The sequence below is a fragment of the Pollicipes pollicipes genome, unplaced genomic scaffold (assembly GCF_011947565.3).
Source record: "Pollicipes pollicipes isolate AB1234 unplaced genomic scaffold, Ppol_2.1 Scaffold_2555;HRSCAF=2994_pilon_pilon_pilon, whole genome shotgun sequence".
NCBI classification, from domain to species: domain Eukaryota; kingdom Metazoa; phylum Arthropoda; class Thecostraca; order Pollicipedomorpha; family Pollicipedidae; genus Pollicipes; species Pollicipes pollicipes.
Genome location: NW_023596136.1, coordinates 6,143,705 through 6,159,105, shown reverse-complemented (window position 1 = coordinate 6,159,105; position 15,401 = coordinate 6,143,705). Strand labels below are relative to the sequence as shown.

At 49.7% G+C, this 15,401-nt stretch overlaps 1 protein-coding gene across 1 annotated transcript in view; it reads right to left on the bottom strand.

Moving 5' to 3' along the window:
- The window catches only part of LOC119110402 (hemicentin-1), a gene marked incomplete at its 3' end in the record, with an annotated part of 48,488 nt that extends 33,536 nt beyond the window's left edge, over positions 1-14,952 (bottom strand). The window contains 1 exon segment of the mRNA XM_037234219.1: positions 14,424-14,952. Within this exon segment, the coding sequence (XP_037090114.1) occupies positions 14,424-14,520 (97 nt within the window).
- Between the last annotated feature and the right edge of the window lie 449 nt (positions 14,953-15,401).

Genomic DNA, 15,401 nt, shown 5'->3' with positions numbered 1-15,401 from the left:
TCGACGCGAACACTTTTGGTCTGTCGTGGGCGGCCCAATTTGCGTGGGACGTTCCACGAGCGTCCGTTTTAGCCGAGGTAGCGTGTGCCCGGGGGCTCGCAGAGACGTCACACGTCGCCTGGCGGTGGACAGGCGGTCTGTGCGTCACCAGCCTACGGCGCCGGACCTCCACACATTACGAACTAAGGTAGCGTGTGCGCGGGGACCCGCAGCGTCGTCGCCTGATGGTGGACAAGCGGTGTGTGCAATCCTCAGCTCACGGCGCCGGGCCTCCACACATTTCGAGCATCTTATTTATGTCTCTGTCATACAGCGCCTGTTATTGACGAGGTGATTAAGGTGAGCGAATGAGCTCATTCATACCTAAACCGTGGGTCACGCTGGAGCCTGTCAGCCGTCAGCCGGCCGTAGCAGGTATGCTCAGCCTTTGTCTCCCCATAAATTACCGGCATTGTCGCGTTTATGAAGAAAAAAAGCGTGCACGGCTGGGCAATGACGCCGCGCTTGGGCCTGGCGATATGCCAGCGCGTGTCCGCATTCACGAACAACGCGCTGTGGTTCGCCGCATTCACACCTGGCGGCGGCGAAGTGTGATAAGACGCACTCGGCGTCGCGGCGCAATGCCGCGGCAGCATTTGGCGGCAACGTACATTTCGCGGAGCTCGAGTGTAATGGGAGACATTCAGCAGCAGCGTAGTGTGACAGTGCACCCTCACGGGCGGTGCAATGTCACACTGGACGTGCCCGGTCCCCGGCAGCGCTGCGCCGCTGCATGTCCTAATTAGCTTTGCATATTTGATGGCGTAATTAGCCAACCGAGCGGAGGGCTTTGGGGACACGGCCAGAGGACACCGCGGCAGACGTAAACGTGGCGACCGGCGAGTGTCGCTGCACCACACCTCCGTCGAGGTGCTTTCAGCCTAGTTCACAATTAACTAAACTGAACCATTTTTAAGAAACTTATTCTGAATGGTTTGACCGAATGACCTGTGGTTCAGGGTGCCTTCCTGCAACTGTGAACTCAGCCAGAGCATAAAAAAATGTTGACACAAAAATGATGTTAGTTAGTTCGCTTTTTATCGGGGGGTGGGGAACCTGACACATTTTTTTGTGGTCAAACATATTATCAAAGGTTTATCGCTCGTTCTTATGCATCGCGTGCCCCTCTCCCTCACCAAAAGCAATAAATTATTGGCAATGCATCAATTCTGCATCTCCAGCCAACAGGCTTAATCTTATAGACCACATTTCTCAGAGAAAATCGCTTAGAATTTCCAGTAAGATCTGAAAGCATCAAGCAAAAGCATTGGCACACGCCAAATAATCATTGTCAAAGCTAAGAGTGTTTTCTGTGGCCAAGCAATTAACTTGGCATTGATGCAATGCCTTTAAGAAACATAGCATGCTTAAGGTGATGAGCATGTCCTCCATGCATTCGCAAAATGAGCAAAGTACTGAGCTGCTTTAATCAAATGTTCGGCGAAAGGCAATATGAATGAGATTTGCGTACCATTTGACGCGTGACACAATATGAAGGTAACAATATAAATGCCCTGCAAACGTGCTGCGTGATTTGCTCACCTAACACGTAATTATTAAAGGACATGACATAGAGATAGACGTACTACACTGCTCATGACACTGCACAGACTTATATAATTTCACGTGGCATTTAAGTAACACACGAGATCATGTATGGCCAAGCAGCAACATAGAAAATGCCCACAAAGATTAAATGTGCTACTTTTGAAGGACCCGGCGCACATAGCTGAACGCAGCATAAAAGGCTACAACCATGCCTTACCAAAACTAGAAGATTGAAAAAGAACTGACATGACAGTCAACCTTGTCCGTTTACACCAAATATTTTGTGAACTTAAAAGTATATGCAGCTCGTCATTAAAAACTGGTTTCTTTCCAGAAACAGGCTAACCAAGACAGTCAAGATTTGGGAATAACAAGATTGTTTTATTGTTCCATCCGCACAAAATAACGCTCTAACATTAATGGTGATACCACCGTATGCTTTCTGCAGAATCAACAATAGCAATTATGTCTACCTTTAACACACGCCCCGTAGGCAGGCTGAATACCCTTCGCTCGGGTAGGGGTTCAATTTGACTCTCTGATATCTCAGGAACTAAGAGAGCTGGAGACCCCAAATTCATAGGGTGTGTTGACCTGTAGGTAAACTCACTTAGGTGAAAGTTTAAGGCTCCTAGATTACGGCCTTCGGGTGAAATAAGGTCAAACAACGTCAAGTTCCAGGTTGGTCCCCAAAGTGTGCCCAGTACCTCAATAACTGTTCTTAACAAGTCACATGCGCACTTAAGGTCAGTGACTTTGTCTGAACTTTTGAAGGTAATGGTGACTAAAATCATGCAAGGCTGCTTTGAGTTTTGGATTTGAATAATCGACAAAGAAAACTGCTAGACCGTATGTTCCTAAAAACAAAATGTTTACCTGGATCATTTTAGGTCAGTGATCTATTCTTACCTTTAAGAAGTCCATGAAAGATGCATAATGCGGTTACTGTTGTCAACAAATTCGAAATGAGCGCCAGAAACTACCCCATACATCAAGCCCTAAGATAATAAAGCAGGTTGGTTTTGATCTTGGTCTGGTCGTCATACCTGGCCCTAGGTTAATGTAATTTGCTCATTCAGTTGTTGTGTTGCCTAATAAAGTATCTCAAAGATGTGTGGCTTCGTCTAACACTCCGTCGATGCATCAGGTTGAGCGATTCCCCAGAAATTGACTCAAACCCCTCCCTGAATTTGACCCGCCACAGTTCAGCGACCTTTCAAGGTACAGCTACACTTTTTATGTCAAACGATCCGCTATTAAATTGCCTTTTTAGCAATGTTTGGCCTAATTTAACGTTTGAAAATCTGACATTGCAAAAATCTGAGGGGCGATAGCAATTACTCAAGCGTATTTCGAATAATTAAAGTAGGAAGAGAAGCATATAAAGCCTCTTTGAAATGCATTCCCAGCTAGAAATAAAAATCGTCTCGCGCTTTATAGCAGAATGTCACTGAGATGACCTCGAGAAATGTGTCAAGGTCATCGACCGTTAATGTCAAAAGCTTGAATTTATTACAAGATGTGTAAAAAGAATATTAGCTCAGGTACCTCATATTTCGCCAGTGCTCAAAACCGCTCCAAATGTATTCCAGAGAACCTGAGAGGAATGCCCTGAGCTCCCACCTCTCTTTCCCGCCCACAGTAGGGCGAGCGTTAGACGAACACGTCACTCCTTCCTAAAGACGCCTGAAAAAGCAAACGTTGGTAGCCTCGGCACACTGACTGAGAAGTGTCCGTTCGTCGGGCCGTACCGTCTCACGCGTCGGCCGTCACTCGGCGAAGCACGGCTGTCTGGTGCGCGCCGCAACCGACCGCCCCTCTGACGACACACTCTGAGGTCAAGGCGGACTCCATACAAGTCACACAAGCAGGCAGAAGCAATCATCTCAACTCACACGTCGGTAGGAGCAAGTTAGAGCCTGGGATGGCAGCAAAGGCGAGCTGAAATTGAAATACGGTGGTGAGAGAGAACTTTTCAGACCGCAGTCGTTGAAACATCCTTCCAAGGAGGAGATTTACATCCCACGTGTGGCGACAAGGCAGAAAAGACGATAAGGCAGAGCTGCGACCAATCGTCGACCGACGTCACCGGCCACCTAACTAAGCAGCCGCGGGCCGGAGCCGCCGGTCGACGGCGCTTTCCGCCCAGACGTGGCCGACGTCACCGGCCACCTAACTAAGCAGCCGCGGGCCGGAGCTGCTGGTTGACAACGTTCTCCGCCCAGACGTGGCCGACGTCACCGGCCACCTAACTAAGCAGCCGCGGGCCGGAGCTGCTGGTTGACAACGTTCTCCGCCCAGACGTGGCCGACGTCACCGGCCAGCTAACTAGGCAGCCGCGGGCCGGAGCTGCCGGTCGACGGCGTCCTCAGCCCAGACGTGGCCGACGGCGCACGCCATCGGACAAGTAACAATAAAGCATATCCCGAGGGGGCTAATAGCGTACAAGTGGGCTATCCCTTATGAAGAAGCAGTTTAGTAACATGTTGCTCTTCGCAGGTAGGCTTCGTGCTTTAGTTACAATGCACAATTTTTCCGTTTCCCTGACTTTGAAGGAATTGGTGCTGCGCGGCTATTGAACTAAATATGTTCGCAGATGGATTTCATGGGATTTTCAAAGATTCAAAACTCAGCTGTATAAATTGCGCCTCTGCGACTGGAAAAGATAGAGTATAAAGTCACCTTTAGGAAAAATTTAATCACATGCATTTAGCAAACCCAACACTTGTTAATTTCAACACTAAAACATTCGGATTATAACCACAATTCAAGTTATGTTGTAGGGGAAGTCTCGAATGACATGCATAGCACCAGCGACCTCACATATTCCCCCGGTGTTCAAAATAAGCAAAACTGTAACCTTGCGACATTTCTGAACGCACAAAGATCGGAGGACTGTAACAAATGCATTTATTCTTTTGAACACACATTTCATTAAACCATAAGAAGTATCTAAAAAATATTATAGATACACAGACAGAAAAAATTACGTGATAAACAGCTGCTGATCCGCTCTTAAGAGCGCTATCCATTTTTGGGCCCTGTACCGAATTGGTTAGCTTTCGGTAACAGTGTCTACATGCAAAACGATATCGGTTTTAACAATTCTTCAAGGCTGCTCAAATCTGACATGTGTTACCAATCCCCACTACAAAGGCCGTGCCGGTGCGGTTCACGCGATGATATTGGCTATGTCCTCTTGACCGAGCAGTGTTACGGAGGGTTTCACGTGTCTAATGTGCCTCGACATGGCCTCCCCAGGCCATGTTGACCCCCTCCGGTCAAAGGCCGGAGCACCGTCCCTGAGATGCCAATCGGCCCAAACGTAGTCCCCGTCTTGAGGCTGGTATGCATTGCCGCTGGATGAGCACCTTTCGAAACATTTTTTTTTCGGCTGACTACGCGGAGAAGACTTACCACAACAGTTGTGGACGGGGAGATGGCATTGCTTGGGTCCTCGACCTCGGAAAACCAACGTTCACTGGTTCTGCGCATATTGCATACGTGTTTATCAATAGAATGACGTGTATTTTGCTTTACAAGACCGCCCGAAATGCTATCGCTATCACTCCCATTGCTACAGAACGCTATAGCTAAACGCTATTGAATTATTACGCCGCTGTTGTAGCAATATCGGTGGTTCATGCTTACGCCTCATAAAAAGCACATTAATATGTAAAAATGCAAGTGTAATACGTGCATCCCTCTCTCATACGCTTATTCCTTAGAAATGATAAGGAGCCGTAAATCACGCAAAAAGCGACAGCACCACCATCGTTTTTGCTCCCGCGCGCGTCAGCCACCTCTTGCACAGGCCAAGAAGTGTACCAATTTCAACGCTAGACTGCTTTTTTCAGCGGAAGTCCCCTCTGCCACATACATGTCACCCTTTCCATGAAATATTTGTTTCGCTGAGATACTGATAACCGCTGCCGCAGATCTAGCCCGAATATAATTTTCGCGCGTGCCTGACTTGCCGCCATATTTCGTGAAACCGAAGCACCTCCACACGTGCGGACAACGCTGCACCGGCTGCACGACGGTGCCAACTGAAGATCACATATCCCGCACCAGTCACGAGCTGTTTTACAGCTCTAGCTCGAACAGTGTTGCATTATTCGCCAGGAAACTGCATACCGAGAGACCACGGTTCAAGTCATGACGTAAGATAAACGTATATAAAAAAGATGTTACTTTTTGATCAGCTCAACTAAATAATACATGATTCATGGCTCACAGAATCCGAGTGGCGGTGAGCGGGAGGTGGGAGGGGGGGGAGGGGGGATGGGGGTGGTGGGCGGTTAGAGATCCCTGTGCGGTAAAAAGACATCATTGCCTCTTTTTCTTCCCTACTTCTAAATTTCGTTTTATTTGGCTACAAGGCACTTATCCCTGGACGAGGCAGCCACCATGTTCCCCCCTCCCCACCCCTTCTGGTTCGCTTTGGACCAGGTCGGCGTCCCTTCGACAGCGACATGTGCATTTCATGATGATTTGTCACGTTTTGATGCAAAATGTACCATAACATTGGCAGGTGGATTATTTGCGTTCCACAAAAGTTTGGTGGGTATTTCCGGCTCGAACACTGTTGGAAATAGAACTTTCCAACCCAGCAACAACGATTGATACATTATCGTTGTTGAAGATAGGGCACGATGATGTTCAACGCAATGACCCATTTCGGCATGTTCTGATTTGCACGATCGCTTGTAACCTGGCCGATTAAGCCATGTCCTTTTCCACCGATGTATACTGGCTGAAAACTACTCAACCGTATTAAAGAGCGTTAAGTAAATCTGGAATTTGTGCGGTGGTATTCACATATCCACAAAGACATAAACCGTGGTTTCTGGACAAACATAATCTCCCAACTCAAGCAGCTCATATGCGACAAGAAATATCTTACCAACGGAATAAAATAAAGGGTATTAAAACACGGCTTACCGAACGATTTCAAAACATTTCGGACGATTTGCGCTGCACAAATAGCACATTTGTAATGACAGCTGATAGTTGCTTTATAACGTATAATTATTTTCTGCTCCAAGGTAAAATGTGGACGAATCGCCGTGGCATTTCGTAGCATCACCTCGCGCAACGATTACTTACCGATATTTCCCCAGGCGTGGCTTTAATGACTGGCCTCAGCGGTCTGGCCTTTCAACTAGCACTATATTGCTTTAACCTGCTGATAGGATTGAGATGGTGTTTTCTTATTGCTACCCGTTTGCAGTATGTTTTCCTTTTATGATGATATCTAACGTGGTAACGCACCTTTTTCTGTCTTTCAGCTGACATATATATGACATTACGTAGTGAGTGAGAAAATATTCATAAAAATATACATTTTGCACCACGTTTTTACGCATCCCGCGCATAGCAGGCTTCCTCTTCCTAACCCGATAAAATTTGATTTATATTCAGCATAATAAATGAATCAGTCAGTAAAATTTGGGCGTACCTTGGGGGTGCCCGGGGGCACAAACCACCGCAGCGCATCCAATCATAATATATAAAATAATCGACTAAGTGCCCTTAAGACACCCCTGGTGGCATTAAGTAAGCGACACGTTAGCATGCGTGCTTGCTACCACCACGTGTATGATCTCCAAACGCAGACGAATGGAGCACGCCACCATCGGGGACTTACGGCCCGGGGACCTGCCAATGAATTGCAATGTCCTGTCATGAGTTTAGCAGGCGGAACTGCATCGATACATCGCGTTCACGTGCAAATTTGCAGACCACATCGGTCGGAATATTGACTGACTTGTGGGCCTGGCACAACCTGGCAATTAAATCGACGAGGCGAATGAGTTTGGTATACTTTACTTTAATGACTACTGTGACGGAAGTATTGAAAGATCATTTCGAGTGGGTATTGAACACAACGGATTGCGCTAATCGCCTGCGTAGTTTTCATGGTTTCGCTGTCAGAGTTAAGGTCATAGCTGGCTGTCGTTACGTCCTTTTTGGAAAAGTGACATCGGCCGCCTCCCGGCCCGCTGCTAGCGCACTCCTGAGTCCGGCGGTGCTGAGGTCGTTCGTTAGCATGCAGGTGGCACGTTCGCCTGTACGCCGTCTAGCTGTTTTGATAGTTGTTGTTCGCCATCTTCCTGCTGCGGTCGCAAGGATCTGGCATGGAGCTTTACAAAACCATGGCAGAAGACACCGGACAGAACAAAGTTGAAAAAAGACTATAGTATTAGCCTCATGTCTCTGATAAAAACCCGGAGAATGGAGATATGGTTGGGTTAATATTTCGATAACAGAAGCAATAGTAGAAGTGAATTCAGAATTTCCGCCGATGATCCTAATCTATTTTCAGTTCTTTAAAAAAACATAATCCGGCATGTGGCAGGTTTTTTATATCAACCCGAAATATCAACCCAGCTATATCTCCATTCTCCTGGTTTTTATCCTAGGAATAAGGCTAATACTACTGTCGTTTCTATGTCAATAATGTTCCTCGCTTAAGCACTAGACAACTTACAGAACAAGGTTGAGCATAAAACAGCAGTACGAGACCAAAAATACGCTAGATTCACGATGTAGGCTAGATTTCAGTTAATCTTAAGTATTTGGTAGCCGGTAGCTGAAGACGGCGTGGCACAGGTGTCACAATAGTCAAGGTATTTAAAATTGAAGGGAAATGTTGTGCCCAGGCTTTTTTGAAAGAAACTCGAGGACCTCTCCACTTAATAACATCAACAGCATGTATTGGCTGAAAGGAAACAACTCAGCATGTTTTGAGAGGAAGACATAGAAAATCCCCGAAACTTGCTTATGAATCCAGCACATTACCGATCAGGCTACTGAGACCATCATGTTCACCGCGAAAGTCCGAAAATTCACTGCGTGCCGTGCACGAAAACTTTGACCCGGTACGCCGTGGGAGGTTTTTTTTAGACAAAAACTATCAGTGGATCGGCTCAAAGCAAGAAGACAATATTTCGTCTGGTGCCACGGTCGTCAAAATTGGCCAGACGGAATTAGATTCGCAGCTCTGTGAAAAGTAGGCCTTTAACACGTGAACCTTATGGGCTAGTAGGAAAAGTACGCCGTGGGGCAGTTTTGCTACCAACGTATTTCGGTGGTGGCTGTTACAAAACGCCGCAAGCAGGCGGAGTTGTATGCAAAAACACTCGCCGGGCTACACGCATCGTTCCACACTTGGGCCAGTGTAATTTAGCCCTGTTTTTCTGTCAGCGTCAGTTAGTCTCATTTGCTGCGACGTCTGATCACTCATCTGTTTTGAGACCAAAGTTTTCTTCAGTTTTTTTCGCCATTAGGAAAATTACGTAGCTCCCAGGTTAACCTAAAGGAGAGGAGAAAAAGTTATGCTGCCAAAATACGCCGCTGATCAGACATCCAGTATTAAGTATTTCGTTAACATTTCTGTACAGCTTTTAAAAAGTTTCCTTAATCATTGCTGAAAACTTCATGGCCGGATGATATGGTTAATGAAAAGCTCAAAGTGGTACGATTAGTGGTTGTGATGATAAAGGCTCATAGGTTGTAACGATATAAGGCCCGTGAAAGTCGTGACCGGCCAGCCCGGACGCTGAGTCTACAAAAAATTCCGGTCATTCCGGTAATTTCTGGAAGTTTACGATTTTTGCTCTGCCCGCACGCGCGCTCGTAACGACCGTGCGCTAGAGCTGCAATGCGCCTGTCTTTATCAGCGTCATTAATTTAAAACATGACCTTCGCGACCTCACAACACTGATCAGTAATTGATCCGAGACAATAAGGAGCAATGACACGACATATTTCGATCTTACCCCGGCCAATGACGACAAGCACCTGTCTCTGTGGCAAAAAGGTAAATGTGCAAGCGCGCACAACATGAAGAAATGGGGAGGAATTGAGTAAAATGTCGAACACAAGATCGGCATTGTATTTGATTGCTATTCTCATGGGTTATGTCAATAGCCAGCACCCATTCACACTACAACCTGTCTTTAATAATGACGATCTAATTATGCGCAATAGCGATGCATAATTCACACCATGATTGCTCGTTGAACCACTTAATTATGAGGAGGGCGGTGTGTGACAGCCAACCACCAATGTTGGGGATGCAGGTGAACTAAACCTGGCGCAGCTGCTCTCACGAAAGACGCGCGCGCCATGCAACTCAGCCCACTCAGCCCAACATGTCCAAATAATCTTCACGGTCATATAGCCCCCGATCAGACCGGACATCCTTGAAACTTGCAATGAAAGTGAGGAGCCCAGATCTGTTCACACGCCCCGCGCCACAAGACCTGGCTAACCTTAACCATGTTCACAGGTCCGTCTGCTCACGCTCGCCATCCGTCGGTACGCGCGAGCCATCCGCCGCTCGCACCATCCGCCGAGTTGAGGGCCGTTCCCGCGGCGATGCGGCGCGCCATCGATTGCCGCGACGGCGGCGGGCGGCGCGGCCGGGCCGGCGACACCGCTCACCTGGCGCCGACACCGGCCCAACCGCGGCGCGGCCAGCACGTGCTCCCGATCGTGGGCCCGCGCGCCGGTGCCTGCAATCGATCGGCACGGACGCGCCGCTTCTGCCGCCAGCGTGAACGCCAGTTGCGGCGCCGGCGTGAGCGTCCGCCGGCCGGCCCGGCGTCCGCCGAGACCAACCGCGCTCGCTCCGGCGAGCCGGCGGCCGGCAAACGCATTCACGGCCAGGTGGAAGAGACCAGACGGCAGGCTGAAAGCTGCACGAAGTTGTGCAGTCGGTTGGAATCTTTGACCTGAATTAATCACTGCATGTCACTGTGCTCGAAAACGTTCCCGGACGTGGAACCATTCTGAGCGAGTCAATTTGAACCCTGTCCGTGAGTGATGCTTCGAAAATACGCGCTGAGCGCCGAAAGACAGATGGCACAGTTAATTCATTTTTGGCCGTTGTATGACGCATGCAGCTTAACTTCACATGAAACACCATAATTTACCACGTACATTGCAAAGGGAGGGAAAGGAACACTATTCCGGAAGACCGCCCTGCACCCATGACTCGGCTAATAAGTGTCGGCGGACGCTCTTCCAACTGATGTATTCAGCTCAGGTTGCGAGCCTTTAGGTGCTATTGCGAAGCATCCTTTTTCTGCATTCTTGTGGCTTGTCTGTTAAAGTCTATATATCTATAAATCTGTCTTTAAAGGTGGCAATGTTCCGAAATGGTCGTACTCGTCTGCGGATACTGCTGTTGAGCTACTGTTGCAGAAATGGTGGTGATCTGATTTAAGGTAGAAGGGTTGTGCCGAACGCTTATATTTTACGACACATGTAATGTTTGTAAGTTTCGGGTTAACGCGGGTTTAACAGGCTGTTAGATGAGGAGGTTGCAGCTGCAGCTGCGGTTACGAGCGCGGCTGCATGCCGGGCCTGTATTAACGTCAACTAACTGAACATTTTGTGGCGTCAACGACGTTATCCGAGCAGTCACGCTGCTGACGTCATCCGAGCAGTCACGCTGTTGACGTTATCCGAACAGTCACGCCGTTGACGACATCTGAGCAGTCACGCTGTTGATGCCATCCGAGCAGTCACGCTGTTGAGGGGCTGAGCAAAAACAGTACGATTTTGGATAAGGTCTGCCGTAATATTTGAAGTCCTATGCACGCAGGGATTTGGTCAGGTAAGTTTTTCTTTACATCGCAATATTCCACACCCCTGCCTATTCGAATGACACGGGATAAATAAAATTTGCAAGGAGATGAAGCGTTCAAATGTAGATCAAAACCTGAGCCGATCTAGTCAGCCGAAGTCGTCACGTCACGAAAGCAACGTCGTGTGATAGAAAAGTGAAAGGGCGGTCGTGCTGCGAAAATCATCGGTAGGTGCGTGAAGCCCCACATGCGCACACCAGTGCGCATGTGCTTCACTATGGATCCGCCGGTTTGGGCGCGTCTTTAGCAACTGATATCAGATGTCGACAAACGAGAAAATAAAAAAAAATGAGCGAGCAGCATGATGTAAGTATACCATACCTTCCATGAAACACTAAGCAAATCCAGCAATACCTGCCGCATAGGAGCGAAAACAATCGCCGAGGGATCAGTCGAGATCAGTTCTTGGAGATTCAGTCTCGTATGCCCTACTTTGGGGCCTTCACTGGGAGAGACTGGGCCATAACAACCAAAGATGTATACGGTCGAATCCACGGTAACTAACATCCACTTAGAATCGTAGTTGTTTTCAAATTATTTGGCCCCAGTCGCCTGAAACGAAAACCATCCCAAATTCCTCGATGTCATCTACTTGAACGGCCGGGCTAATCGAGCCCAAAGCCAGCTAATCTTGAGACATACTAATTGGCAAATTGGTCTTCGGACTCTCAATACGCGCTCGGGTGGGAGTCAAATTGCCCCCCCCCCCCCAGCCCGAAAGGTTTTCCACAATGGTTTCTCAACGGCGCGGTGTAGACGCGATAAATTTTGCATAGTTGTTGTCAATTGAATAGCGGATCGTTTGGCACCAAAAGTTTAGATGTACCTTGTAAGGTCGTTGGCCTATGGCAGGTCAAAGTCAGGCCATGGTTTCAGCGTAGGCAATTTCTAAGGAATCCTTCAATCTGATCCAACAGCAGAGTGTTACACGAAGCCATTCATCTCTGAGATGCTTTCTTAGGCAACACAACAGCTGAATGAGCAAATTACATTAACCTAAGGTCAGGTATGAAGGTCACACCAAGGTCAAAACCAACCTGTTTTATTGCTTCAGGGCTTACTGTATGGGATAGTTTGTGGTACTTATTGTGTATTTATTGACAGCAGGAACCGCATTATACATCGCCCATGAACTACTTAGAGGTCAGCATAGGTAATTGACCTAAAATAACCCAGTTCGACATTTTGTTTTAGGAGCATACTGCCTGGTGTAATCTTTTTCGCTCAGTCAAATGCCAAACTCGGAGCAATCTTGCATAATTTTTGTCACCTTGACCTTCAAAAGGTCAAAAAGGTCACTGAACTTAAATGAGCATGTGACCTTTTGCTTAGAAACGGTTATCTAGGTTCCGGGGGCACTTTGGAGACCAACCTGAAACTTGACCTTGTTCGACCTTCCTTAACCCAAAGGTCATTACCCAGGAATCTGGCATTTTGACCTAAGTGAGTTCACATACAGGTCAAGATGCCCTGTATATTTGGTGTCTATAGCTCCCTTAGTTTACGAGATCTCAGGGGGTCAAATTGACTCCCCACCCGAGTGAAGGGTATCTAGCCGGCCACCCGGGCGCGTGTTAACATTAGCGAGCCCTCGCTTGCCGAAGGCATGAAAGAGGATCTTATAACGCACCGACGAGGCCTTTCTACCTGTGTGTGTCGGCGCCGTTCGCTGGCTCGGCTCGCTTGTGTCCTGGTATTATTATATATTATGAATGGCATGGCGGTCACATCGGCATTCGTTATCACCCGTTCGTCCCACGTCACAGCAGGCCTCTGCTGCACTGCTCATTTTTTTACTAGTTGCGACGGATGAATAACTGTCAGCTGTGCACGTGCGTGCAATTATGCATGGTCACCGATACTGACGTGACTGTTAGCCATGAGCCAGCCGGCAGCTGCAGTCGCCTGTCGTCCCTGTGGCGTCATCTGAATCACCGGACTTGATCTGATTAGAGAAAAACGGGGTAGCAGCATTACATTATGCAACGAGGCAAAACCGCAAATCGGTCGCAATCCAAAATCGAATAAATCATTGACGATACCATCAGGAAATGACGTGTAGTCTAAAAATGACGGGTTTGTTGTTAATGGTGGGGTTCTAAAAATATGATGTCGTTGACATTTCCTACCGTTTGATTCTAAATTGGGATGACGCTTCATCAAATGCACTGCGGATCAAAGGCCGGATTTTCAACCCAAGAAATCGGTTTCCGCAGTACTCAGTGCATTCGATCGACGTCTTGGCTAGCGTGGGCTCTAAATTGAGACCAATGCAGACTCTAGGTTGGTAAACCCCATCCAAAGGAATACGAAACTCCATGCCTGGTCCGCGGATCTCAGGACATTCTAGAGGCGCATTCTGAGAACCCATCCCGTCCGGCTATGTTTGTAGCGACGCCGTGACGCGCGGGATCCCAGCTTGTCGCAAGGTCGAGAGCAAAAGGCGATAACAACCCGATGCATTATGTGGTTTCTGCATCGTCAAATCGCCGAGAAAAACCCCACAGACTCGCTTCACTCCAAGCACCGTCACATTCCACTGCAGCTTTCCAGACAAGCTTCCGGTGTCGGCGGCGGGGAAAGGTATTGGGGCATTACTCATGCAACTCCGTCGTCGGTTTCCGCGATGCGGTACACGGCTCACGATCAAAGGCAGGCTCGGGCCGGGGCCGCCTTTACGATCGGCGGGACCTCTCTCGCATCGCCGCTCGGTCGAACAGGGTCAAAACAGCACGACGCCAGTGCCGACGAATGCTGCATTCCCTTTGTCAAAAGGCAGCCGTAAAATGGCGGCCGGCGCCAAAGTTGACGAGAACGGCCGGCGCTTCCGTGAGCGCAGCTATGCCGGACTGAAAACGCCAACAGAAATTGCCTTTTGGCAGGAGCCTGTGGCACATTGTGGAGTCGTGACGGCGCTTTGTGACTGGCTATTGTATATCTCAAATGGTTGGCAGTTGAAACCCGAGCAGCATACGTCACCCGGTGCAAACACCTGGCTGGGCCGGCGTGACAGACTGCGCTCAGAGGCAGCGTGACAGACGGCGCTCAGAGGCTGAGAGCCGGCGTGACAGACAGCGCTCAGAGCCGGCGTGTGCGCCATTGGCGCGTGGCCGGTTCGAAGCCCAGCGCCTGGTCCGACCCGGCCCCAGCTGCGCCGTAGAGCCCGGATGTACGTACCTGTGTCGGCGCTGGCTGCGGTGGCGAGCAGTCCTGCCACCATCAGCGCGCCCGTCCTCCAGCCGCACCAGTGGTCCGTCCTCCAGCTGAGCTTCATCCCGGCACCACGTGACTCGCGCTGACGCCGCCTGCACCTCCTGGCAGCGGCCGTCACACCGCCGGTGCGTCTCAACAGCGTCCGCGTCTTGTCACAGCTACGCAACGTCCTCAACACAAAGCAACGGCGTCCGCTAGCCCAATCAGCGCAACCTACGGTGGTCTGCGTCCTCCTCAACGCAACTCACGTCTGTGTCCTCCTCAACGCAACTCACAACGTCTGCGTCTGCCCCAACGCAACTCGAGACGGCGTCCGCGTCCTTCTCAACGCAGCTCGAGACGGCGTCCGCGTCCTCTTCAACGCAACTAGAGACAGCGTCCACGCCCTCCTCAACACAACACGCGTCGGCGGCCGTCGCTTTCCTCCATGTAGCTCCACAACGCGGCAACGCCGTCGGCAGTCGCAGCGTGAGCCGGCCTCCGCGTCGGCGCCCTCCCGCCACTGCCTAGCCCTGGGGAGCGTCGCCAGCCGACGCCGCCGCCGGCACCGACGCGCGCCGTCCGTCCAGGGGCGACGGGAGCGCGCGTCGATCGATCCGACTCGGCCCCCCCCCCCCCCCCAGTCCCGAGCGCCCCCTCCGGCGACTGCAAGGGGTGCGCGCCGGCCCAGGTAAACGAATCGCAGTCAATTATCCGCCGGTCTTCTAGGGTAGACGGTAAATAGGATTAGGCGGGTTATTACGGCGTTATGCGATTGGCCGATTTCCCAGGGGCCTGGCCACCGATGTGGCGAGCGCGAGCATGCGTCGCGCGGCCGTCGTCGGAACCTGTATTTCGTCCGCGTCAGCTGGCGATGACGCAAATGGCGCTCCGAAAGACTTGTCGACGATGAATGGCGCAAACGGTCGCTCCGCTTGAATGCCGCCTGATGAAGGTCGAACC